Genomic DNA, 27,329 nt, shown 5'->3' with positions numbered 1-27,329 from the left:
ACTTGCATCGTGCGTACGTCCTTGATTACCTCCCTTGCAAGCAGGGATTAAAGTTTTGCCGAAATTATCTTTTTAGACACATGTGTTAAGGATATAGCTTTGCTAGTGAATTTTTGTGAATTTTCAGAATTTCAGAGGGAAACAAAATATCTAATTTCGGAAGATGAAAAATGATCGAAATCTTGACGAAATTTCACGAATTTCGATCTTTTCGCTGGTGAAAAAAAAAATTATAAAAAGAAATTGAAACCCCTCCTTGCAAGCACAATAAATAAGTTAGTATCTAATTAGGATGCAATTGGTCCTTTTTTTTATAGTATTGTGAGAGGAGGACCAAATTAAGAAGATAGTTGTACTGAAGATGGATATGAATGTCGTCAGGTCGGTCGAGATGGTGAGCTGAGCTGAGCTGTGCCGACTAAGGCGCGCGTCAACGCAAACTAGATCATGCATGTCTAAATTCTGCCGCGTGCATCTGACCTGACACGCAATTACACGTTGTTGTTGCTATCATCTAGTTCCTCGTCGATCGACCGGCGGCACCGCCGAGAGGTATTGCCGTTGACACCGACAGGAGATGAAATAGTAGCAGTGCTGAAGATCACCCAACTAACAAATAAATTAGTCAAAGTCGAATACGCATGAGATGAAATAGTAGCAGTGCTGAAGATGCTAATACATGCCAGGTCAACGCAGCTAGCTGTTATATGATGGCCAATCTGATCCAGCAACACTCGTCAACGCCAGTTACCTCTTCAATTCTTCCTCGCCCCTGACCCGATCTGACACGCAAGAGGTTGTTGCTATCATCCAGTACCATCGTCGGTCGTCCAGTACGGCCGCGGTATGGCCGCCATTGACGCCGACATGAAAGCTGGGATGCTAGCTGCCACAGCCTAGCAACACCCTAGCTGAACAAAAATAAAGGGTTGTACTATAGTAAAAAAGGGAAATATATGGCACGGAAGCCCTAGACAGAGATTATGTGATCATCAAAATCACAAGCACTAAATCAAGCACCTATAAATTAGGAAAGCATGAGGTGTATCTTCGTTCGGAGATATCATCTAAAGTTGATCGGTGAGATGTTGTTGATGTAGAAGAGTTGGTGCAGCAAGTTCATGCAGTGTCGGCGTGAAGAAGAGGTCGGTGCAGATGTGGTGAGTGTGTGGTCAATGTAGTCATCGGTGTGTCAGTGCAACTGGAGGCGATCGTGATGGCGGTGATGGTCTTCGAGCCGACTCAGCATCGCGTTAGGATCAGGAATGAGTTGTTAGGGTGTTTAGAACCTCACGGGATAGATATTCCCGCTAGGCGCCTGACCCCTCTTATTTATATGACGTTACTCGACTCAAGACCACAACCATATATTGGTTGCACCTCTGATCGTGGCGCGTTTAGGGGCGAGACTCCCCCTCATCTCTCGATCTCGTTAGTTAGAATATGTTAGCTATTTGCCAAGATCAATTTCAAAATTATCTCCCTTGATTGTAAGTTAACATCATAAGCTCACTCTCAATGAAACAACACACCAAGAAAAAGCATTAAAGAGGTTAATGAAATATCACTGAAACTCAAATATCTATAGTACGCCACTTCATCTCGAAATGAAAATTTGTTATGCTTAGGGATTTGGTTTGCTTTATGTCACTCTTATCCAAAATCATAGGCTTTCTAATAACCCCATACTGGCAACCGGCAACATGATCACAAAATATATGGGGTGGTAAGGCTTTAGTGAGCGAATCCGCAAGCATTGACTTAATACTTATGCTTGACACTTATTGTTTGATTTTGAATTCTATCTTTCACAACATGATATTTAATGTCGATGTGTTTAGCAACACCACTTGATTTGTTGTTACTCGTATAAAAAACTATGTGTTGATTGTCATAGTATAACGTAAGTGGGTTTGAAATGCTGTTAACCACTTTTAATCTTGGGATAAAATTCTTTAGTCATACAACCTGTCCGGTAGCCTCATAACATGCTACAAACTCAGCCTATATCGTTGATGATGCCGTAAGTATATGTTTGGAGCTTTTTCATGGGATAGCTTCTCCAGCGAGAGTGAAGATATAACCTGACGTGGATTTCTTAGTATCCTCACACACCGCAAAGTATGCATATAAATAACCAATAACTTCGAGGTTATCAGATTTTCTAAATATGAGTATGTAGTTCTTAGTACCTTGTAAATAGCAAAGGATTTTCTTAATGACTTTTCAGTGGTTTGGTACTAGATTTAACTAATATCTACTAAGCATCCTAGTAACAAAATCTAAGTCAGGACGCATACATACTTGAGCATACATAATGTTTTTGATAGCTGAAGTATAAGGAATCAACTTTATTTGATCAATTTTATATTGGTTCCTCGGACATTAAAATGTTCCAAACTTATCGCCCTTAACTATAGAACATGCATGACAGAGCACTTATGTAACATTCTGAGTTTTAGCATATTAATTTATAGCAAATTTCACTTCAAATTTAATTTTTTTATTAACTAAGCTAACTAAAATCGAGGAAATATACAATTGAATGTGTGTGTGTGTGTATTAATATGTGTATATTTGTAGATTCTGCTGAGCAATCGAGCATTAATTATCAAGTTAGTCTAGAATGAATCAAATAAAGATACAAATTGAAGGCAGTAACATATAAATAAATAATCAGAAATTAAAGTACATACTTGTATACTTTGGATCATGGAAATACAAAGGGTGTTACAAACGGTTGCCACCGTCAATTGGGACAATTGCTGCTTGCCTAAACCAAAGGAGAGCTGGAGTTTGCGAGCTTCATCGTGTCTCAATGACAAGCTAGTTCTCTCACATCCATGGAGATAATCCATTTTGCTCATTGGAGTCTCAAGACTATGGGCAACCACAAACAGCAATTTGCCGAAGGAATGTGAAACAAAATTTACTAAGTGTGGGGCAATTGCTTGAACATGGATATGCTGTTCATTTTGAGGATTTCTCTTGCAAAATTTTGGACCGCAAAAATGGCAATAGTTTGATTGCAAAAGTGAATATGGAGAAGAATAGAAATTTTCTGTTGAAAATGAATCATCCAACGCAGTTGGCTTTGAGAAGTGAGGCCAACAACAATTCTGAATTATGGCACAAGAGATTTGGCCATCTCAACTATAGAGCTTTGAAGTTGCTTAAAACAAAAGGTATGGTTCATAGTTTACCCTTCATCTCTTTGAAATCTGATCTTTGTGAATGGTGTTTTTTGGTAAACAGATTCAAGCATCATTTCCCCAAAGTGGTGCTTGGAGAGCTAGTGCACCCTTAGAATTGGTGCATAATGACATAGTTAGTAAAGTACCAACAATGTCTGAAGGAAATCACTGGTATTTCATCATTTTTATTGATGATTATACAAGAATGACTTGGGTATATTTTCTAAAAGATAGATCTAAAGCACTTGATGTCTTCAAGAAATATAAAGCTATGGTGAAAAATCAAAGCAATAAGAAAATCAAGGTGATTTGTAGTGATCGAGGTGGAGAATATATTTCTCATGAATTTGAAAGGTATTGTGCAAATATTGGAATTAAAAGGCAATTAACAACAGCCTATAATGCTCAGTAAAATGGAGTTGCTAAGAGAAAGAATAGAAGAATTGATGATATGGCTAATTTTATGCTTCAAGAGAAAGGTATGCCTAAATCCTTTGGGCTAAAGCTGTTAATACTGTTTCTTATATTTTGAATAGAAGTCCAACAAAGTTGTACCAAATCGTACTCCTTTTGAAGCTTGGTATGGATAAAAACATGTCATTAGTCATATGAAAGTGTTTGGTTGCATATGTTATGCACAAGTCCCAATTCAGAAGAGAACAAAATTTTATAACAAAAGTGAGAAATGCATATTTGTTGGCTATGCTGATGGTACAAAAGGCTATACACTTTATAATTTGGAGAAGAAGAAAATTATTATTAGTAGAGATGTTATTTTTTATGAAAAAACTTCCTGGAATTGGAACTCTCCCAAGGAGAAAAAGGATCATCTATTACCAACAAGTACCATCATCTTAGACCAACCAAATGTTCATGTTCAAAATCAGGAGCAAACTGATATCTTGAGTTAAGGAAGTTCAGATTCAGACTCTAGCCCAAGTGCTAGTGATACATCAACTCTAGTAAAAATGAAATCTTTATCTAAAATTTATGAGACGTGTAATTTTTTAGTAGTTGAACCACAATCATTTGAAAAAGCTGAGAAACATAAACATTGGATTAAAGCCATGGAAGAAGAAATTCGTATGATTGAGAAGAATGATATTTGGGAATTAGTTGATCATCCCAAGGATCGTGAAGTAATTGGAGTTAAATGGGTCTATAAAACCAAACTGAAACCAGATGATTCAATTCAAAAATTTAAAGCAAGACTTGTAGCTAAAGGGTTCGAACAAAAGCCAGGAGTTGATTATTTTGAGACATATGCTCATGTTGCAAGGCTAGAAACAATTCGTACTATAATTGCTATGACTGCTCAAGAAAAATGGAAATTAGATCAACATGATATCAAATCAGCATTTCTGAATGGTTTTCTTGAAGAAGAAATATATGTTGAGCAGCTACAAGGATTTTTAGTTGAAAGGGGAGAAGGTAAGGTTTTCAAACTAAAGAAAGCTCTATCCAAGAGCATGGTATAGCCAAATTGATAAATACTTCATCAAAAATGGATTTGAGAAGAGCAAGAGTGAGCCAAGGTATGGATATTCTTATTGTCTCATTATATGTTGATGACTTAATATATATAGGTAATAATGAAGAAATGATGCAAAGTTTCAGAAATGACATGATGAAGACTTATGAAATGAGTGATCTTGGTATGTTGCATTACTTTCTTGGCATAGAGATATGTCAAAGTGATGAAGGTATTTTCATATAAAAGAAATATGCAGAAAGTATTCTGAAAAAATTCAAGATGCATGATTGTAAATTAGTGGTAATTCCTTTAATGCCTAATGAGAAACAAAAGAAATATGATGGAACAAATATGGTTGATCCTTCGATCTATGGAAGCATATTTGGAAGCTTGTTATATTTAACTGCTACTCGGCTAGACATTATGTTTGTAACAAGCTTGTTGTCTAGATATATGAGCAGTCCAAGCCAACTAAATTACTCTGCTACAAAAGAGTTCTAAGATATATCGAAGGAACTATGGATTATGGTATTTGGTATAAACAAGTTGGGAATTCAAAACTGATTGGTTATACAGATAATGATTGGGTTGGGTGCCTTAATGATATGAAGAGCACATCTAGCTATGTTTTTTCACTTGGATCTGGTATGTGTTCTTGGTCTACAAAGAAGCAAAATATTGTAGTTTTATCTTTAACAGAAGCTGAATATGTATCAACTGCAAGAGCTGTTTCACAAGTTGTGTGGATATATAAATAGAGCTATAACTCAGTTGTACGTGTGTATCAGAATCAGAAAGAGAATAAAAAGTTGTGCTGAAACTCTGTTTCTAAGTGTGTTGAAGAACCCTAAAAGCAGCTCTGTTCTTCCTACTCTGTCCTCCCATGTTGTAGCCCATTTTACTCCACCAAAACGTGAGTTCAGTGATCATAAACTCCATCACGTCGAAGAAGCCCGTCCAGTCCAACAAATTATTAGAGCTGGCCGGCCACTTACATAGTTACATGTACGTCGAAGTACGTAATGCCTCTAGTTTGATATGTGTAATTAATTTGCAATAATAAGCTAATGACTATCATAGTGATTAGTGAATAATGTTATGGGTTTCCAACAATCTGCATCGCAGCATGCCTAAAACTGCTGTTATTTCTACAGCCACACTGACAACTGCTGGACGCCTCTTCACCATGTACGGCGAGGTCTCCGGCCAGCAACTCCTCCTCGGTCATTCTCAACGGCACCAACACCCCGACGAGGAGCAAAATGGCGGATGTGACGACCACGTTCCATCCGACGAAGAAGAGAGCGGCGACGACCTGCTTCAGGATCTGCGCTCCGCCAGCACGGGCGCCGTAGACGAGGCCCCTCGAGTTGGTAACCGGAAGGAACAGGTTGCACAGCGCTGGGTGCGCGAAGACGCCGGTGAGGACGCCGCCGAGGAGGCCGGACACCGCGTGCGTGTGCAGGATGCCGAGCGTGTCGTCTACTTCCTCCGCGAGGCGGCACCGAGATCTGTTCATGGTGTACCATGGAACCGTGCCAGACGCGATCCCCATCACAATGGCGGCCCAGCCCTGCACCAACCCAGCAGCCGGGGTGATGCAGACGAGGCCGGTGATCATGCCCTGCACTGCCCCCACCACGGATGGCCTGCCGGCAGCGGCCACGTCGCAGCAGATCCAGGCGAGGATGCTCGTGGTGGCGCAGATGTGGGTGTTTAGCACGGCCACCGACGAGTCGGTGTTGGCGGAGAAGGGGTCGCCGCCGTTGAAGCCGGTCCACCCCATCCACAGGATGCCCGCACCGGCCAGCATCAGCACCAGGTTGCTGGGCGCCGGTTTTTCCTCCCTCTCCGCCTTCCTCCTCGGGCCCACCTGCATGCACACATGACAAAACTTAGGCGGTTGCTATTTGTCATATGCCTAAAATTTAGTTTTTGTTCGGACGAAGAATATAAGCTCCACGATCTTCATTCAACAACATCTAAAACGTCACCTCCTGTCTCTTCTTTTTCTTCTCCGACGTGTCGACGACATGTTCCCCTACCTCCCGCCCTCCTCCACGGTCTCTAGAGGCATCCCACCACCAGATCCACCACCGTCACACTAATCCAGCTCTGTTCGCTCCCGCCCTAGCACTATCCATCGATCGTCCTCTGCCGCCTCGCTACTTCACCCCCACACCTTCCTCCCCGAACCTCCTCTAAGCCCGATAACAAAGGACCCCTCCCCACCAATAAAACCCCGCAAGGAATTGCCACTAGAAAGACATCGTCTCCTGAGCACGTCTCGTAAATTTCAGCCATCTGAAATTTAGGAGGCGTATTTGAACGAAAAAAAACTTTGTGCAGCACGCAGTGCTTACGAACATTGACGAACGTACCCAGTAGGCAGCGGTGTAGCCAGAAACGCCGGCGGCGAGATGGACGACATAACCTCCGGAGTAGTCCATGACGCCCCAGTGGAAGAGGAATCCGCCGCCCCACACGCTGTACGCGCCCACCGTGTAGGACAGCGTCGACCACAGCGGCACGAACGCCATCCACGCCTTGGTGCTCATGCGTCCCAGCACGGCCCCGGCGACCAGCCCCACGGTCACGCCAGCGAACGCCCACTGGAACAGCACCATGCTCGCCGACGGGTACAGTGGCGCCACCGCCGGCGTCTCCACATCGCCGTTGGCTCGGACGTGGAGGGTAGAGGGAAGGAGCGCCTGGCTGAGCATGTAGTCCTGGGCCAGTGCGGGGCCTGGGCGGCCGAGGAAGGGCACGAGGCGGGGGCCGAAGGCCATGTTGTGCGCCCAGAGCGCCCAGCAGGGCATGGCGGCCGCCATGGCGTAGAGTGCCATGAAGGCGGAGTTGAGCGACCACTTGCGGTGGAGGAGGCCGGCGTAGAAGAGCGCGAGGCCAGGGAAGCCCTGAAGGCCGACGAGCGTGGCAGAGAGCATCTGCCACGCGTTGTCACCCTTGTTCAGCCACTCCGGCGCCGCCGCCGACACCTCGTACGCCACCGGGAACGGAGACGCCATTGGCTGCTGGCTGTTCGCAGATGATAATGGCGCAGTAGTGATCACCTCATCGGCCTTGATCTGGTATACACCTCATATGGCTGTACGCAGTTTCTTAGACTCAAGAGTATGCCTGTTCGGCTCAGTGGAATGCTCACTGGTCGGCAATGATCTGACAACTACGGAAGTATAAGATTACTGATTGGCTTATGGTAGTGCAACTGAAGGTCAATGCATGGTGATCTGTGACTGACTAGAATAAGAAAGACAAGGACTAAATGGAGCTGTCCCTGGAATCTCGGCAATTGCATGTAGATTCATGTAATGTGAGAACATCATATCTTGGGGTCCGGAACCATGATCTGCAGCCCCAAGGTAAATAAGCTTAGACTATGCAAATCTACGCTGACCTGTCTGATGGTGACAAAACATAGTAGTCCTATTCCAGTATTAGGTCTAGTGTTGGTAGTAGCAATCAACATGTGCAATCACTTGGACCATATCGTTCTTTAACCCCAAACAAAGTGAAGCATGGAATGGAGTCTGGCTCCAACCCTGTCCTCACAGCAGTACAAATGTTTAATGACAGGTAAACCTATCAACAACACGCCCTACCGTAGAAAAGAAAATGATTCCAACAGCAAAGTTCTTACACAAAGCTGACGCCATGACATTAAGCTTGATTCAGCATACAACTGAATTCAGGAAATGAACCAGACATAAAAGCCGCCGCTTCATCCCTAGTCACGCATGCAAAACACACTTGGAATCTCAGAACCAATCGCATTGGAAGTGCAATTCCTTAGAAGAATAAACACCACCTGATCAACCAGGTAACATAACATCTTGTCAATATGATATGCTATATCAATCAGCTTACGCCATGCAAGAGTTCAGAGGAGACGGAACTTGTGCAGATCACATCCTTCTGATTTCCAACGCTCAGGGGTACAAGGCCGCTCGCACAATACCAAAACTGTCAGAACACGAGACAGCAAGTGCGTTCTCGTTGCATACGGGAAATGCAAGTCAACAAACTTAAGAGGAATCATCAGCTCCTAGGTGCACCAAGCCTTCTTTGTACACTTCAAAGTCATCAAAAGACCAGCGGCAGACAAGGTACAGCCGGAATGTTGCCATCTGGATCCCAAGCAATTGCTGCAGACAGAAAACAATGTGGCCTCAATGAGAAGAAATAGACTGCCAAAAAATGGTCAGATGCATTTAAACAGTTACAACATAAACGGTACTGGAACACCCTAATCTAGCACAAATTTCAGTACCAAGTGAATCCCCAATCAATGTATTTTGGAACTTACTAACCAAGATACACAATTTAAGGATGAGTTGGAAATGTAAATCTTAGCAAATTAATAGATGTTTCCCTTAGTTCGGTCAAAAGATTACATAATCAACTTATGAAACATTTTCTAAATCAAATATGTAGACAACATCACATAGTATGTAACCCATACCAGAGTCTGTGCTGCTTCTGGCGGAAGGGGTTTCCCTTCTTCACACACTACATGATCTGCAACTAACTCTACATCACCTGCACCAACAACACTGACTTAATAATTGTTTTGTGTGGTAACTAAAAGCATGTGTGTAAACGGTGGGGACACTACAGACCTTTGTTCAGGCGAACTGGCAGTCCTTGCTTGTGTAAGAAGGGTTCCATTTCATGTGTAAACTGTTCCAGAGGGCCTTCCTTAAGCTCAACCTGGGGCATCATAAAGTTGTGAATTGGTTAACCACATTATACGAGAAACTTAACATGTTAGTTATTTGAGAACAAGAACATAATTTAAAATAACATTGAACGTTATGCAGGCTAAGCAGCTATTGCCGTCAAAAGAGTACTACTTCAAGTGCAAAGTCATACTACTGCTTGTATGTCTAAAGTCACCAGAGCATAAGCTTGCCATTGGTAAAAACAGTACAAGGTTTGGCTGAAAAAGTCTTACTAGTTGTTTGCCAAAACTAAGAGGTATGAATATCAGACATCTACATGGAAAGAAAAGCAACAGTAACAAGAATACTGTTTCTGTTGCAGTACTTCCCGTTCTTGCAAAATCATGCTCCTCAAATTCTTGAAACAATCTGTATGCACAATATATGGTCATAACGTTCATATAGTACCATCAGGTATATGGACAAAATAAATATTTTTCATATGCAAATAAGAATGTTAAGATCAGGATAGTACCTTTCGACATCATCCCTGGGAAGATTAGTAAACAACAGTCCAGAATCACCTTAGAGTAACTAAATACAGCAAAGTTACTTACTCATATTGATGGTGAGGAATACACTATCCACCGAAAGCTGACCAAGAAACTCACCTTGGAAAGTTTATGCAGGCCTGTTTTAGCTTCATCAGCAGCTGAACGTCCCAGCGCTATCTGCATGACTTTCTTTCCAGCAAGGAATATCCTGAAAAAAAAGATGTAGCTGCTAAAAACACGCACAACGGAATCAATAAGTTTAGTTAGCATCACAAAGAGTTCAACTAACATGGTGCGCTTCTCTACGGAGCATCTTTGTGTTCGTTCAACCTGGAATATCTTAATAATACATGCGCAGAATTGTTGTGGGTGGGAAGGAAAAAAATCGAAGACCAAAGCGCGACCCAAATTGCTTTGAGTCTACCTTATAGCAAATAATATAATAACAGTACCTGCTTGAGGACTTTAGCTGCTCCCTGAGGTCCCTGAGCTTCTGGTTCCTCATGTTGTCGTAGGTAAATACATAGACACTGGTGTAGTGCTCAATGGCATCTTTGATTTCGGTGACTACTTTGCCCTTGCGCTCTAGACCTGGCTTCTTCTTGGTCTTTGATAGGGTCACTGCGTCCACCCGGCATAGAATTGGCGCACATTAGCAAAATTGACAACAAAGCTACCATTTTTGGGGGGTTTAAGATGACGCTATCAACCTTTGGAAGCTTATATTTCTTCTGTTATCAATTATCAGGAAATTAAAAATATCGTCACAAAAAGGGACGCAAAAGGCGGACAAAGTTTAGTAGGAATACAGAAAAAGAAGATGCTTGAAAAACATCAGTTTATTTATAGAGGCAACAAGCTAAGAATCAGCGAGGGGAACAAGTGAGGAACATGCAAGCAATCGCAGCAAACTGATATGAATTAACCCCATTCCACAGTTCAATCAGCATACTACTGTTAGCATTGTGCATGGAACTCGACCAGTTGAAGCAAGTACTCGTACGACTAGACGGCAACGAATCGAGGAAGAGAGATGTCAAGGGAAGGGAAAGGAATCCCAAAGGGGATGGGTCACCTGGGCGGTTGCGCTTGGATTTCGGCATCGCTTTTCCTGCCGGTTCCGCTTCGTTCTTTCTTTCTTGCGGCGGCGGCGGCGGTGGTAGGGTTTGCGGTGTTCTTTCTTACTGGATGGAAAGATATTTATGTTGATAAAAGGAACAATGCACGACCAACCAAAAAGGGCCTATTAGCTCAGTTGGTTAGAGCGTCGTGCTAATAACGCGAAGGTCGCAGGTTCGAGACCTGCATGGGCCAATCTATTTTTAGTTGTTCCTTGCTCTGTTTTTTTCCCAAGAAAATATAATAAAAAAAGTTCTGATGATTTGGCCATTCCCATCGGAAACTGTTTTCTTTCTGATAATTCTCCTCGCCGCACGTTAGAGTACTACTTAGCTAAGTGCACGTGTTGCAATGAAAATATAAATATTAAATACGGTAACATCAAGTATAAATTTAAAATATAGAAATGTGGATACCTTATGGGAGTATCGTCGAACGAATATATCATGAGTTAGTTTGATTTCAAATGTGATTAAAAAAAGAGGAGATTATCTGGTAAATTCTCTTCCTAATTTTTTTCTTTATTTTATTAGTAAAATGAGTCTTGTATCCGTAATCGGTGATGAGGCAGGGAGATTGTAAAATAAAAATGGATGGTAAAAATATGTGAATTATTTGAATTTAGAGATTTTTATTAGATATGAGTAGAGTAAGAAGAAGAGGTGATACGAGAAACAACTTATGTTTTATATAGAAGAGACTAGTTGCTAATGTAGCAGCATGCTCACTACACATTATAACATCCACCATGTTATGTATTCAAGTTTCTGAACGAACCACAAAGGCAAGGACTAGCTAAGCATCTTTGCATTGTAAGGTATTGGGATGTGGTTGCGACATAGGAGCACTGTCGAACGAATACGTCAGGAGTGATAACGTAGTTTGATTTCAGATAAGATCCGAAAAAAGAGAAGAAAAATATTTGCTAATTTTTCTCTTAATTTTTTTATTTATTTTATTAGTAAAATGAGTTCTATATTTGTAACCGGTAAAAGACAAGGAGGCTAGAAGACGAATATGGATAGCAAAAGTAGGTAAAGTATTTGAATTTTAGATGATTTTATTAGATGAGAGGAGAGCGAAAGAAAGAGTTTAGCTAGAATCAATATATATTTTATGCAATAAAGACTACTAGTTGCTAACCGGTAAAAATCCAAAATTAGATAACATATCTGAGCGTATTTGCCGAAATAGACAACATGTACTCGTATTTATTAATTTAGTATTTGTATTCGGCACACGGTGTGCCGAATATGGGCAACAGTGCCGTATTCGACACACCATGTGCCGAAAAACACTTTTTCGGTACCGACATGACCGTGTAAAAAAAGTGTTTCTCGGCACACGGTGTGCCGAATACGGCATTGTACCGAAAATAGATTTCCGGTACACCGTGTACCGAATACAAATGTTAAATTAATAAATACAACTACATATTATCTATTTCGACAAATACGTTCAGATATGTTGTCTAATTTTATATTTTAACCGTTGCTAACCAGCAGCATGCTACGTATTCAAGTTTCTGAACGCATCAGAAACGCAACTTTCACCAACTTATTGCCCTTGTCATTTTCTTCTCTCTCTTCAGTCTAATAATTCTCAAGTTACAACTTACAAGAATGCAGTGCATGAGAACACGGTCAGAAGCACAAGATGCCGCCACACAACAGGATTCAAGCACAACTCGTCGGAGGCAAAGCACAAGGCTAATACGCTGCTAGATCCTCCTGCTCCAGCCTCCAGGGCTGTTGCTACTTGCTGCTGCTGCTGCTGCCTGCAAAGACCATTCCAGCGATTGCAGAGATGTTGCTCCGACCACGGCTCATGCAGCACAGGTTTCTGGCCCCAACAAGATAGAAAACCACGGCACCAACTAGCACACAGGCGAGAGGAACCGTCAGATTGTCGTCTAGGCGTGTGCTAATCGGGAGCGACTCCACAACTGCAGCGACAAGGGATATGGCACCAAAGGCGACGACTAGAGTCCAGCTCTCCTCAACAAAACCGAAATGGTGGAAGTAGCACATGTAGCTGGTATGTTCACATATAGCAGTTTCAGATTAATATGTGTTCAGGTTTCAGCAAAAATGTAGGACGGCAAAAGGAACCAGATGGACTGTTACTTACAGGACCGATGCAATGAAACCAGCTAAGAACATCGCAATGGTTCCCGCGTAAGATTTTTCAGGGTTGTGAGGGAGCTTTGCATGCCCAAATCGTCTTCCAACTATGTCAGCAACACCTGAAAGAAGCATCGCATAGAACTAAGATGCTTTCTGAAAGTTTCAACTGATGAATCAAAGAAGTACACTACTATATATATCGGACAACTTCATCATTCCTAACAGGCAAAAAATGTAACAGGAAAAAGTAGAGACTATACCGTCTCCGGCACACAAGTTGCAAATCACGGCGATTGAGATGGGGGATGTCCTCCAGAAAATTATAGTTGTGAGAGTTATGGCACAAGCATAATACAACGGGCCCTTAAGAAGTTCTCTACAAAAACAAAAGGAAAAAAGGATGGAAATAGTTAGTTCAGGGCAGACATAAATACACTATTTGGTTGAACAAGAAATATTTGATCACTTAAACTACCTGTAGTCTCCGTGCCTTGTCATCGAGTTAACCACGCCATCATCTTTGACTGCACCAAGTCCAATCACTGTTACCTTTATGATGTTGATTACAATGATAAGTGGAGCGAGAAATGGAGCATAGACATCCTCAGAACTGCAATGAGGAAGAAATTGTTAGGAAGGCAGATACACTAGGTCTGAAATGAAGAACTTAATTTCTTGGTGGCCTAATTTAATTACCTGAACAGAGGCCACATAAGGAAATATACTAATCCAACAGTTATGTGTACCAGCTTCCTGCAAAGTTTCTAAAATGCACAGGAACAGAAAGGCAGATACCAACCAATAAAACTCAAGATTCAAGAACTAGTTTGCACATAAAGTTTCATTGTTGACAAGGGACTGATTTGGCTTTAAGGTTGAGACATTAATTTCTACGGTAGTTAAATTTGAATCTTATGTTCCACTGCATCAAAATAAAAGGTTGGCTGCAGAATGTGAGGGAGCCAGAGCAGCTCGACGTCAGTTGGAAACTTGGAATGGCAACATCAAATAGTTAAGCACCAGATCAGCAGAAATTACATGGCTAACGACTTTACTTATGTATACCAAGAAGTGATTTGTGTTTCAATACAAACGGAAATTAAACTCCACAAGGAAAAGTACTTATAATCGAGTTAGGACATGTTTAGAGCTTTATCCCTCAGAATTTTTGGAGCCGTAGCTATAAAAAGATTGATGATATTTGGTTAAGCAGCATTATTTTTATTTTGAACTAAAAATAAATGTTGAAACCATACAGTTTTATTCTATAAACTTAAAATCCGAGCTAGAGCTGCTAAATAGCCTAAGTAGTACCTATGACGAGGAAAAAGAGATAAAGAGGCCATGCAGGGTGCGGGGACTGATCAAGGGGGAGAGAAAGAGAGACAGAGCGAGAGGTGACCTGGTCCAGGAGCTTGCGGTTGGCGACCTCCTCCCAGAAGCGGAGCAAGGCAGCCGCGGCGACTCCGGTGAGCAGGGCGGCGCCGGCGTCCCGGAGCAGCAAGCTGCTGTCCGTCCACATGATGTGGGATTGATTGATGGAGTTGTGAGGATCTGGATCCTCTGCCATAATCGCGATTATTGCAGAGAATTACTGTTTGAACAGTGTAATGTGTCTGCTGCTATATCCCCTAATACATATCACTGTTGATAGTGGAGGAGCTACTGCAGAGGATCCCGATCCGAGTTGTGAGCCTGCAGCAAGAATCAGCAGAGCAGAAGTACTGGAGCATGCAGCTAGCTATCTAGATGTTGCTGTTGGATCTGTTCCTCGCCTGCAGGAAGACTGTATTTTATTAACCAAGAACTGAGGTTGCGATTACTTGTCACAATCCCTTCTTCTATCTCTTTAATTATACTCTTTTAGATTATATATGAATGATGATGGATCAAGTTAGATTATATTACTTCGTGGTCCTTGAGGCTTGAGCTGGACTGAGCGAGATCCTTGATTTCTTTTGCAATTGACGACCTTTTTGTGGCCAGCGAAGATGGGGGGCAATATATTGGCTAGAAAATCTCTGTATGTTTGTGAGTGCTCTCTTCGTGTATTAATAAGATGAGGTAGAGCTGTGTCCTAGTTTTGGGAAAGGGAAATTTAAATATATGCTATTATAAATGTCACGGTTCAGAGATTACTTACCTCTTTGGCTCAAATTCATACGTTTTCTGGCTCCTATATTTCCGTATGGACCATTTTACCCTCGTCATCTTCGAGTAGTCGTCTCTCCCTCACCGTCTCTTCTCCTAGCCGAAGCTACCTGTCGCTGTCGCAACACATACCATTGGCCACCGTTGCCAAAACCGTCGTTCGATGTGCCAGTTGCGGTGCAAAGCAAGGCACCTGAGCTCGCCAAGATCATCGTCGCCCAGGTGGAGGCGCCGAAGCCCATCGAGCAGGACGCCAAGTCGGGCGATAGTGCCAACTCCGATGAGGCAGCCAAGTAGCGGTCCAAGGTGCCACAGTTGAAGCGTGTGTCTAGCGCTGGGCTTTATCTACCTTCTCTAACCGGATCTTGTCATTTTCCCAACGGATTGAGCGTGCCATCCGTTTTCTTCACTGGTGCTGGCAACTCCCTCCACCACCTCACCGTCAAGCCATTGTTGCGTAGCCTCACTCGATGAGTCGAGCGCACGATGAGCTACCTCTCACTCCGACGGTGCTATGGCGCGCATCGATTAGGCTCTAGCCCGATGCTGGCGTAGCCCACCGTGGACCTCTAAGCGTTGTCGTGCCAGGCACATGCCGCCGGCTTTGCTCCGGCCAGGCTCGTCAATCGAGATCTACATAGATGTGTTCACCATCTCGTATTGAAGCCGTAGGTGTTGACCCTGTGCAGAACTACCGCTAGATTCGTTGTCGATGAAACCACCCCCTTCTCCCTCCAGTCGACGGCCTCGGGCAGTTCCTCCACGCCGTTGTGGCGATACCTCTCCCCAGTAGCGTGGTTCCTCGGGATGGGCTTGGCGCCGAGGTATGTCTAGGGGCGGACCCACATGGTGGTCCTGGTAGGCCCAGAACTACACTGGTCCAGCCCAAAGTTTACGATATTATACCAAATTTGTATTATCTTCTATCAAATTTTATATTTTTTTTTTATCGAATTTATGGTTTTAAAAATTTGCTTGCCTACCCTAAAAAAAATCCTGGGTCCGCTAATGGGTACGTCATGCGGAACTCCTCGTTGGTCAGCTTCTTCACCTGAACACACTCGCGGCGGCAACTGGAGCTCATCATTCTCTTTCTCGAAGCTTCGATGGAGTAATTCGCTGGAGCTCATCACAGCAGATTTGGTCTTCGACTTTGCCATGTCAAGCAGAGCTACTCTGCTCTGTGATGGATGACGCTCCACCCATGCTCTTGGGCCTCAACGTGGCCTTACAGTTCTATCGTGCACCATAGGAAGGGGGAGATCTTGTGTCACACCCGGTTTTCAAGTAAATAAACCAGATGTAATTCACATGTATGCCATGATAAAGTTTTCATACATGTAGTGACATCATCAGTGATAACATAAACTGTGTCATTAATAACGAAAATATTCCTTACAAAAGGACCCACAGGTCTAAAAGAAAACATTAAAACATCTTCAATCGACAGCAGGACTCCCATCCATCCACAGGCGTTGTCCGGGGAACACCAGCCTATGACATGGTCTTAAGAGCGATGCCTTCCTCCTCCTAGAATTCAGCACCGTCGTCCGGAAAGTCTTCGAAAGCTTCACCTTTTGAGCAGTATTCAGTAGTTAGGAGAAGGCAAGCGTGAGTACACAGAGTACTCAGCAAGTGAGGGAAAAAGTATGACATGCAGGCTTATGACAAGGAAAAGCTTGACTCGGGATAACTGTAACTAAGGCCAACTAAACAAGACTCAAAAGACTTAGCAACCTATTTACTAGGTTATATCTCCAACCATAAAAGAACATAACTCATCGGATTTCATCTGACTATCAGACTCACCATATATTCCATATCCGGCTACCGACTCATCGGGAGTTCCACCACCCGACTACCCAAACCAACCCCTCAGAATCCCCACTAATTATGAAGAAGTCCAAGCCCGCTCTTAACTGTGAGCACGACTGATCGATCGGTTTTATCACTCTGCAGAGTTTGCACACTTTACTCACGAGTCGTGATTCCTGTTTTGCTTTACACTTCCGGGGTGTAGAGCCGATGTCTCACTACAAGGCCGTTACAAAGCGCCTCCAAATCTATAAGCACCGACTAAAGTTTCACCGCTAACAGGGATTCCATCCACTGCAGAGGCCCCCTCTTGTGCCACTTAACCGTCCATTGGTGCGTACAGAATATGAAGGGCATTAATTACTTGGATAGGCCGTACCCATATAGACCTCATGGTTGTGCTGTTATGCAAGGTAACAGGCTTCACAAACTGGTCCTTAGGATCCCACACAGGAACGTACACAATCCCTACTATGCAGCTCCACCTCATACTAGCCATCCAGTTGGGATCCCTATTCCAAATTACTACAAGATTATTGTACCCAAATTCTTATTACATAAACATTAGTCAAGATTAATATTTACTCAAACCCTGACTACACTAGCATAGCTACCCATTTTATTTCCCACGACCTATCAAAGGCTACAAGGAATTGTCACACAAATTCTAGTAAAACCCTAAGCATGGGATTTCATATTAAACAAGCATACATCTAGGGAAAATAAAACTACAATGTCCTACAATGGTGTCAAAGTGTTCAAGAACACTTGCCTTGAAATGCAGGTTGCTCGAAGTCTTCAAATGCTTGGTCTTGTAAGCTGACACACTGCTCGTCTCCTAAAGCCATTGCGCACACCGGAAAGCAAACAACATAACAGCTAAGTACAGCACACAAAACAAGGGCAAATAACTCTAAAAAGGCTACTAAATGACAGTACACGATGCTACGATCTCGGGAGCGAGAAAATCACCTAAATCGGAGCTCGTATGAAAAAGTTATGCTAGTTTTACTCTACATGGGCTTTTCTGAAAGATTACAGGGACTAATTTGTAAAAATAGAAGGATCTAGGGACCTATATGAAAAGTTCAGGGACCTATTTGCAATTATCCAAAAGTTCAGGGCCTAAAAGCATAAGACAGAACTAACCAGGGGTATTTTTGTGAAAACAGAAAAGTCTAGGGGCCTAAATGTAAAAGTACCTATTTTTCTGGGAATTAAGGAATTATTTTTCTACTGGAAAATCTATTCAGTGTGTCAGCAGGCTGATTGGGCTCGAAGGGCTCATGTGGCTGACACGTGAGCGACATGTGGCACTAACGTGGACTACTTAATTCGATTGGGATTAAGAGGCAACGTGGCGGCTTCCTTTTAGTTCGCAAAGGGGTATGGGGTATTCTAATCTGGGCCATTCATCGACGATTGGAGGGCCGAGAGCGATTAGGGAGGGTCGGCAGCCGACGACGACTGAAGGATGGCGGCGCTGCCTCGGGCTTCGCCGAAACTTCGCTGGCGTCGCGCTAAAACGGCCTACGGGCTACCAAAAGCTACTGGAAAAGGCGCAATCGAACGGGAAGGGGATGGGGATTCTCAACGAGGGCGTATCAACGGTCGGGGAGGTCCTGACGATGGTCGGCGATGGCGGAGGTTGGAGCTCGGCGAATTCGCGTCTACAACGACGGAGAGGCGGAATTGGCGGTCGGAGAAGTTTCCTCGAGGCTTTGCGATGGCAAACGGACGGTTAGGTGGCCACGAGATGTAGCGGGAAAGGCCGGCGACGGTGAAGGGCGGAGAAACTCACCGGAGCACGGCGGGAAGGTGGTTCCGACGACGGAGAAGCGAAATTGAGGGGTGGAATGCGAGCCACTGGTCTTTGCGGTGCTGATGGCGGTCTCGGATGCGACAGAGGAGCTCGGGTGCGGTGAATTTTGCTCAGCGAGCTCGGTGGTGGCAGCAATGGAGTTTGGTTCTTCAGCGATTTGGGGCGAATGGGCGACGGCGTGCTGCAGGGTTGCTTTATAGGCGAGGGGAGGCTGTCGTTGCGCGGACATGGGCACGTGGGGCGGGGCGTGCCGGTGAAAGCGGACGGAGTGCGCACGGAGATTGCGGGAGCGAGCGCACGGGCGCAGGCGCGGCGCGGAGAAGAACGCGCTGACGTCAGGGCCCCGGGTGTCAGCGAGAGAGTGCGGTGAAGGTGGGTTTGGCCGTGCTGCGCTGGGCTGGGTCGAAACCGGTGTTCTGGGCTGCGCAAATTGAACGTGCGTCACATCTTGCCGGAGTTAGAGCTCCACTGGTGGATTGGCATAAGAGATGGGTGTGGTAGAGAAGACCAGGGGCAATTTTGTCCGATCACAAGTGATTTCAGGGCAAGACAGCGAGCAAACATAGGTAATGGTACGATCTAATTTTGACAGTTTTGTAATGACATGTCTTTAAATACATAATTTGTAATAGTATTTGTCTAAATCGTACCATTTATAATAGTGTAAATCTAATTAACCCTTTTAGAAAAGGAATGCAAGAAACTCTCTATGTTAATTCTTATAAAATTTTGATCAAATTCACATCGAGCCGGCTTTCTCCCAGACTATGCCGAGTGTGGGCCCTCGAAAATGGACACATGTTGGGGTAGGGACGTAGGATGGATATCGAGTCAACAGCTCAGATCGGTAGAAAATCCACTCAGCTGGTTAGGGCTAGCAAAAAAGGATCACCTTGCCATGTTAGTCTAACAAGCTACGACCAAAGCTCAGAAAGAAATTTTATAAGATATGGTCTTTCAAAAGATCTGACAAAATATTAAAAAATCCCGAGCATACTCAACTAAACATCTTGAGTTTACACCTACTGGAAGTGAGTAGACCGGTTCCTTGTTCCAGGTGGCCAATGAATTTGCAACTCAAGGTGTGTGTATCATCATCGGCCCTCTTTTTTTCTTGAGAGAGGCGAGATTATTAACCTCTTAGTCTTAGGATTATTTTTCTTAGGCTCGTTAGGCTGGGTTGTTAAATGATAGGGTCGTTAAAGGATAGAGTTAGGCTAGCTCCTGAATTTTGAGCTTTTTGTCCAACCTATGGAGTGAACTCGTTCTTAATTAGATGAGCTGAAGCGAACAACGGTATGGACTCAAAAAAAGAAGAAGAAAAAACTGCCTAGCTAACAAGTAGAGAACGGAGACATGGACAAACCTATTTAACTAACTGTACCTTGATGACATCTCAGGCAACAAAAGTTGTATCTCAATGAAGAGAAGAATATGACAAAACAATGCCTCATTTTTCTAATGAGGGGCAATGTATAAGAGAACTACGCTAGCTGACCAGGCCAAACCGAACAGACGTCTCGTTGAATTGGAAGATGGGACCATCATTCTTAGAACTTCTCCCTGAGCTAGGAACATAGAAAAGTCGCAAGTTCAAGGAAAAAAAATGCAAATATAAGAAACAGACAAAATTCTACAAATTAAGTCACATAGTCAATCCATGCCGAACCAAGTTAAATTCATGTGGACATACCTAGGGCGGCACTCTCAAGTTAACCCAACAAGGACATCTCATATCTATAGCAGGTTCCTTCAAAAATTAATCAAAGTACGTAGAATGTTGTTAAACATGACAAGCATGCTTATCCGAGGTGATATATATCGTGCATATAAAAATATATAGTTATTTTTAAAACACCAGTATAAGTCATAGATGTACACATATACTCATATCACCACACGCACGTACTCACGTAGCGTCGACTGAAAATCAAACATATGGAGCTTGGAGATTGATGAAGTCATCATATACACTTTACTGTCGATAGGTACGTCGTTCATCACTGAAGGAAAAATCTACCTTGATGAGACACTCAAATAACAAACCTGTGGGTTTGATCCCTGGTGGGCTGGAGATACAACCACCTCCACTAACCATCCAAACCGAGTCTTGGTTCTCTAAAAATATATAGTTATTGAAAAGATCATGAATGTATATAAGAAAATGTGACAACACTATTCTACATAAGAAGTGTACTATATGTAGGCAGTGTTGATTAAATCCTAACTATACACTACATGATTTAGCACATACATTACTTGAAGTAGACGTACAAAGACTTGGCTATAATCAAAAGATCAAGGATATGTATATATAATCAACAGCTATGCAGATAGAGTACAAGTATCTTCCACTACACATATATGGGTAAGTACCACAAGATATCACCACTAGATCATATGGTGAGATCAAAAGTACTTGCCCTTGTTGCATGCCGCATGCGCTTTCCCTTTATCCATACTGACACCTAGGACTGTATGATCACTACCACTACTTGTCCTCGCAGGAGGAGGAGATGAGAACAAAGAAAGAGATAGCGCAGTTGCAGTAGTACTCTCCACTTCTTGATCACCGCCATTATCGTCTTCTTTGCTCCAGCTGCAATCTGGTCTCTTTCTCTTCTCCCGCCGCGGCCCGATATCCAGTGTGAGTTCGAGATCAAGAGGATCATGGTTATCCCCATTGTGCAGAAAAGTCCCTTTCAGCAGTCGCCGTCTTTGATGGTTCATGATTTGATCATTTTGAGATGAACAGCCTTGAGGGATCAAATCTGGTGTTGCAGTTGCTCTAGCTAAATATCGAGCACGGGTTCTAATAAGTAAAGCCTCGGCTTCAGCTGTTGAGGAGTAGGGTTTCGATCCAAGAAAATGGTGGCCATGAAACAAGTATGGTTGTTGATGACAATTATTCCATGGAGGCCAGGCACCACACCTAGTGCATTATCAAGGAGATCAATCAAAAAAAGGACTAAAACCATGTGTGCTGAGTGCTACACAACAAATTAAGGTGTAGAAATTTAATGTATTTTGTTTGCAAGTGTTCCATCACCATGGATCCAACTACCTTGAGGACAATATAATGCCAGCACCAGTCTGGTTCTGATGGAAGCCATGAGGCAATGAGAGATGGCCGAGGCTGTACACCTGTCCCCCATCTTGCAAGTGATCTCTCCATGAACCACCTATCACTGCAAATGAATAATCTACCAGGTCAGGGGGAAATTATATTTACCGAGTCTATAGAAAGAACAAGAAAAGGATATTTATTCATGAAGTCTCACCCTGGCCCGAGTCGTCAATCTTCTTGCTCCTATACATCTGAAAATCACCGAAAAGAAAAAAGAAATGGCACATGATGAAAGGAGAGATTAAACCAAAAGCTATGAAGGAAGTACTAAAATTAGGAGCAAAACAATTTTGAGTAAAAAAGAAAGGTGAAGATATATGCATATATACTTGGAGATGGCTCTTGACATGGCCTATGCCAAGCCCTTTAACGTTCATCAGTTGAAGAACAAGCTTGGGAGTTGCACCTATATATACATGTACAATCAGAAAATCAACCGACATCACGCTTGAGATATATACTTCGGCAAATTAATTACTTGCGTCAAGAAAACTGAATATGAAATTAGGTGGTGATTGCTTACGATCTTGGCCGCCGAGCCTCTCGACGGCGCGGAGGAAGCAGAGGTGGAGCTCCGGCGTCCAGCGGAGGCGGGGGTTCTTGGAGCGGACGTAGGGGCGCACCGACGAATAGGAGGCGCCGGTCTTCCTCCTGCTGTCCCCGCCGGCTTCCTCCAGCTCCACCGTGCTGCTATTGCTCGAGCTTCCATCGCGCCCGTGGGGAGCATCGGCAGCAGCGTCCTCCTCGGCCTCGCCGCCGGATGGAGCCTGATCCGTAGAGCTCTCAAAGCCTTTGTTACTCTCCTCCATGCTCGATGGATGGAATTCTCTCAAGCTAGTAGTAGATGCTGATGTGTGAGGTCCAACTCTCTGTTGTTACATGGATCTTGTTGTTGCAGCTGCATCATACCGGCGCCGGCTAGCCTGTCACCGATCTAATAACTCTCAACTGGAGATCAAGAAAGAGAGGGCCAAAATATAGGTGAGGTCATGGATCATTCCAACTATCTATCTACATATACATGTCTGCATATGGGCGTGTGAGATAACAAGTGATCTCATATATGCACATATATATGGCTTCTTCGGAAGGTAGCTAGCGTCATCAAGGCAAGATTGGGAAAAGGTGAAACTATAATGAACCCTAACTTAAAAAGCTTATAGAACATATAGTACTATAGTGGACAAATCAGTTACCTAAAAGTCCTTGGTTTCTGATATTGGTCATGCAGCTATAACTCATTTTTTGGTCTGTAGCTTCCTGTCTCCATCTAGTAGGAGCAGTGTAGACGACTAAAAGGTGTGAATGAAAGAACAGCAGGCCAATCTTAGACCGAACGACAGGACAATGCAACTTGGTCCATTGCATATGCATGCTGCCAGTGACCAGTGTGAGATACTACTTGATGTCAATTTGCCCATGGATCTCTCTCGCGCGCGTGTTTTCTGTTATATTTATCCAGTGTTTATGCATTTACAGTTATCCAGTGTTTATGCATTTACAGTTATGATACTCTCTTTGATCATAAGTAGTAAGACACGGTCTTTAATTTATAGTTTTAATCATTATTTTCTATTAAAATATATTTATAAAATATTAAATTTATAATATTATAAAATATTGTTTAAGACAAAATCTATATATATTTTATTATTTTTATAATAAATATTTTAAAAGTTATTGATAGTCAAAAATTTAAAATTTTAACTGAATATATATATATATAATCAGAGGGAGTATAACAGTGTAGGTACATGCATGCATATATACAAGGACCACTAGCACTCTATATCTATGAATCCTATTTCGAAGGTACAAGAACTCTATATGTCTACCGAAAAGAATTGCGATTGATTGTTTGCCAGTGTACGTTACGTTGTCACTACCTGCGTGGCAGGAGAGATCGACCATTCCAACGAACAAAAAGAAAGAACAAAAGGCGAATACCTAGTACAATTAGGTAGAATGTACGGCTCATGCACGCACACCCCAATAATTAATGGCCTCCAACATATTTAATTAGTTTTGCCCTAAAAACATACTCTCTTTCTCGGTTCAAGAATGTAGAACTATTTTGTTTTAAAAAATTCATTAAAAGTAAACTTTGATCGTTATTTTTTTAATAATATATTGTCAATTGCAAACCATCAACATTATATTAAAAATACTTTAAAACATAAATCTATTGAAACAAAGTTGTATACTAAATATTCATATATTTGACTAATTATCAGTCAAAACTTATTAAGTTTGATTTTTTTAAAAACAAAATACGCCTTACATTTTTGAATGGAGGGAGTAATTCAGTTTTGAGTAATAGGAAACTCGAAATTATGAAGTCCCAATTGCGACTACTAGGATACACACAAATGTAAGAACAGGGTAAAGAATGCATGTGTCCACAGAGAATTGAAAAAATTAAGAATTAAATATAAAAATGGTCATTTCAATGACCTTACCTACGTGGAGATGTTAAAAATGATGATAAATGTATGTTTTTTTTATTCCTATTGATTTTCTATTAAACTAAGTAGAAGAGAATCATATCCTACTTTTCGAATCTATGTTCCATTCTTGCTTTCCAAATCCTGGTAAATGCAAATTCCTATGGATTTGTCAATCTTGTGTTTTTCCTTCGAACCAAACAGGACTAGCTTCAGTTTTGTCGCAATACCACTAATTCGTGGGTGGAGTCATAGAACCTTAAGATTGCTCTTGACAAGGTTTTAAAAAATGCTAGGCGCTAGGCGTAGGCGGATGGTGGAACTCCCAAACCATATCAATAGAGGCAGCTGCTCATCTTTCCCCTCGATCCGTCGCTTCTCCCTCAATCGAGATGTGGACTGTGGTTCTTCCCCACACCTCTTCTCCCTCATCCTCTCACAGATCCATGGCCAAATTGAGGTGAAATCGAGCAACAGCAAGTGAAATTGGGCAACAACGACAGGTTGAAGGAGACGAGAGGCAAAGACCAATGACAGGAAGATGAAGTCCGGCCCTCCAACGGTGAAGACCAGGTGGGGAAGACAAAGTCCGACAGTCCCTCCAAGCCTAGGCGGTAGTTTGCAGTCATCGCCTAGCGCCTAGGCGTGTTCTCACTTAGATTAGATTAGTCGTAAGGATCAACTAGCCTAATACATGAACACCCAATTTCGTGCGGAATGAATTGATCTGGCCGTTGTTTGGAGACATCATAGTGATGATCTTGGTCGCTTGAGGAAGAACCGTGATAGGGATCATTACACTTGGGGTAGCCTTGGCGTAGATGTTGATGAGCATGAGAGGGTTGCCGGTGTAGCCGCCGACGATGGGTTGAGGGTGATAGTCGGTCTTCGGTCACCACGAACACCACTGATTTGATCAGGAATATTAGGGTTACACGAGCCTTAGCAAAAGTCGATGCATATCGCTGCCGGGTTCCCCTTTATATGTGGCGCTAGGTGATCGTGACCGAAATCAATTCTAGGTTAAGCCCACCGATCACGGGCGTGTGAGTGGGGTCATTATCCCCCTTAATTCTCGGTCAGTTAGTTAAAGCCGAGATCACAACTAACAAAGTAAATGCTTTTTTAAACATTAGCTCTAGATCTATGAGCATAGCTAGATAGATTCATGCAAAGTTGGCAATATTTATCTTAAATTAAGATTTAAATACTTTCTTTCAATGCGTTGGTGCAAACTAGAAGATCACTTATTCTTTTCTTAACACATGGATAACATATCAAAATATGAACTGAAAGGATCAATTTTGCATAACTAGCTAGCCAGAGGGTGCATTTGATGTCAGGCACCCCAAAAAGCTAGTGAAGACCAAAATATGTCCTTTTACAAAAAGCAAATTACTATATAGTTTGAGTGTACTTCACCAGCAAAACTAGCTTTTTGTGTGTTAGCTTGCAAATTACATGAACAAAGCTGTCCTCCAACAACAAATTTTGCCTATACTTTATGGGGAGGTGTGACCCAACCCATTTATTATATTGTGTTTGTGCAACGAGCTACCTATCTAGTATAGTTATGCTGTGATAAGCTACAGAGACATACCAGTTTACTTGAAGAATGATTTTTTAAGCTTTATTAACTCTTATCGTTATAACAAGGAGGTGCAATTGTATAAGAGTTTACTCTTGACCTCTGCATAACCAGTTTACTTGAAACTTAATGTCCAGAATTAACTAACTATTAATCATGTATTGAATGAATATAAGAGGGACCATATATATAATTCTGCAAATGCAATAGTAAGTGAGGAGGAATTGAAGGATGAATGGAAAGCTCAGCTCAGCTCAGCTCAGTTGATGGCGTGGGTGATTGCAGAAAAAGTTGAGTGCCTTTTTAAGCTGAGCTACTGGTCATAAAAGTATATATGCATGAGAGTATCTCGGCTGAGTTACATTTAGATACAATTCTTTATATGTCACGGGCTAAAACTTAAATCTCTGATATGTAATTAGGTCTCATACGTCAGTGACTAAGGTGACTCATGCGTCATAGACACACGATGGTATATCATAGATTTGTAAGTGTTACGGGTGGCATATAAAAAATTGGCCTTACATTTACTGATCAATGATGGGATTATGCATGAGAGTATCTCTGCGTAGTTACCACGTATTCTTAAGATGAGCTGCTAGTCATAAGATTACACCTGCCCTTACATATTACCTGCTCTCTGGCTTGCGCAACCGTCAGGAGTCCAGTGAGCATTTGCTGTCGGTTTTTTAGGTTCCTGAGGGTTGGCCCTTGAACCGTCAGGAAACATATGACCTATCCCTGACGGTTCAAAATACCGTCATTAGCTGTTCCCTTCAGCCGGTGTAAAACCATGATGAAATCCTTAAACCGTCACGAATCAGCCATTTTCTGGCAGTGAGAACATAACAGAGTTTGTGAAATAACCTATACAATATAGCAAAAAAAAAAACACAAACAATAACTCTTAAAACATGTGTGGTTAGATTTCAATTATAGTGTTCATGCATGGATATTTATATCATATTAGTTGGGCTAACAAAGGCTACCTATAGTCTACTACTATAATGTCGAGTCTATGGATACATATATGTGTTTTGATGGATTCTTTTTCAATATTTTTTCCTTTAGCAAATGTTTTTCAAAACTTATTTCAAATGGGGATTTGTTGACTTTGGTTCAAACAAAAATTTCGCGTTACCTTTTTAGTGACGGAACCAACTTACAGATACGAATTAAGAGCTATTCGATCAGTCTCAAACCATTGTAAACCACTCCTTTTATTTAATTATTACA

General features: G+C 42.4%; 3 protein-coding genes, 1 non-coding gene and 1 pseudogene across 4 annotated transcripts; 1 reads left to right on the top strand and 4 right to left on the bottom strand.

Annotated features, from left to right (window-relative positions):
- Window positions 1-5,560: 5,560 nt before the first annotated feature.
- Window positions 5,561-8,296, bottom strand: LOC133906430 (ammonium transporter 3 member 1-like). The gene is made up of 2 exons (XM_062348327.1): window positions 7,050-8,296; window positions 5,561-6,541 (listed from the first exon to the last, which is right to left on the bottom strand). Exons 1-2 carry the CDS (start codon window positions 7,692-7,694, stop codon window positions 5,765-5,767), a joined length of 1,422 nt encoding a protein of 473 aa, XP_062204311.1. The 5' UTR covers window positions 7,695-8,296; the 3' UTR covers window positions 5,561-5,764.
- Window positions 8,297-8,444: 148 nt separating this feature from the next.
- LOC133906431 (uncharacterized) lies at window positions 8,445-11,096 on the bottom strand (annotated as a pseudogene).
- A 45-nt stretch (window positions 11,097-11,141) lies between these two features.
- On the top strand, window positions 11,142-11,215 carry TRNAI-AAU (transfer RNA isoleucine (anticodon AAU)). The gene has a single exon. It is a non-coding gene; the product is annotated as a tRNA-Ile (tRNA).
- Window positions 11,216-12,528: 1,313 nt separating this feature from the next.
- Window positions 12,529-15,156, bottom strand: LOC133906325 (probable phytol kinase 2, chloroplastic). The gene is made up of 8 exons (XM_062348194.1): window positions 15,055-15,156; window positions 14,841-14,921; window positions 14,549-14,697; window positions 13,843-13,910; window positions 13,622-13,756; window positions 13,407-13,522; window positions 13,151-13,265; window positions 12,529-13,054 (listed from the first exon to the last, which is right to left on the bottom strand). The coding sequence occupies exons 3-8, from the start codon at window positions 14,666-14,668 to the stop codon at window positions 12,775-12,777; spliced, it is 834 nt and encodes a 277-aa protein (XP_062204178.1). The 5' UTR covers window positions 14,669-14,697; window positions 14,841-14,921; window positions 15,055-15,156; the 3' UTR covers window positions 12,529-12,774.
- A 5,892-nt stretch (window positions 15,157-21,048) lies between these two features.
- LOC133906669 (transcription factor LUX-like) lies at window positions 21,049-23,253 on the bottom strand. The gene is made up of 5 exons (XM_062348637.1): window positions 22,585-23,253; window positions 22,391-22,467; window positions 22,216-22,252; window positions 21,999-22,122; window positions 21,049-21,866 (listed from the first exon to the last, which is right to left on the bottom strand). Exons 1-5 carry the CDS (start codon window positions 22,868-22,870, stop codon window positions 21,344-21,346), a joined length of 1,047 nt encoding a protein of 348 aa, XP_062204621.1. The 5' UTR covers window positions 22,871-23,253; the 3' UTR covers window positions 21,049-21,343.
- Window positions 23,254-27,329: the final 4,076 nt, after the last annotated feature.

The sequence above is a fragment of the Phragmites australis genome, chromosome 23 (genome assembly GCF_958298935.1).
Source record: "Phragmites australis chromosome 23, lpPhrAust1.1, whole genome shotgun sequence".
NCBI lineage: Eukaryota > Viridiplantae > Streptophyta > Magnoliopsida > Poales > Poaceae > Phragmites > Phragmites australis.
This window is presented reverse-complemented; position numbering and strand designations above follow the sequence as displayed.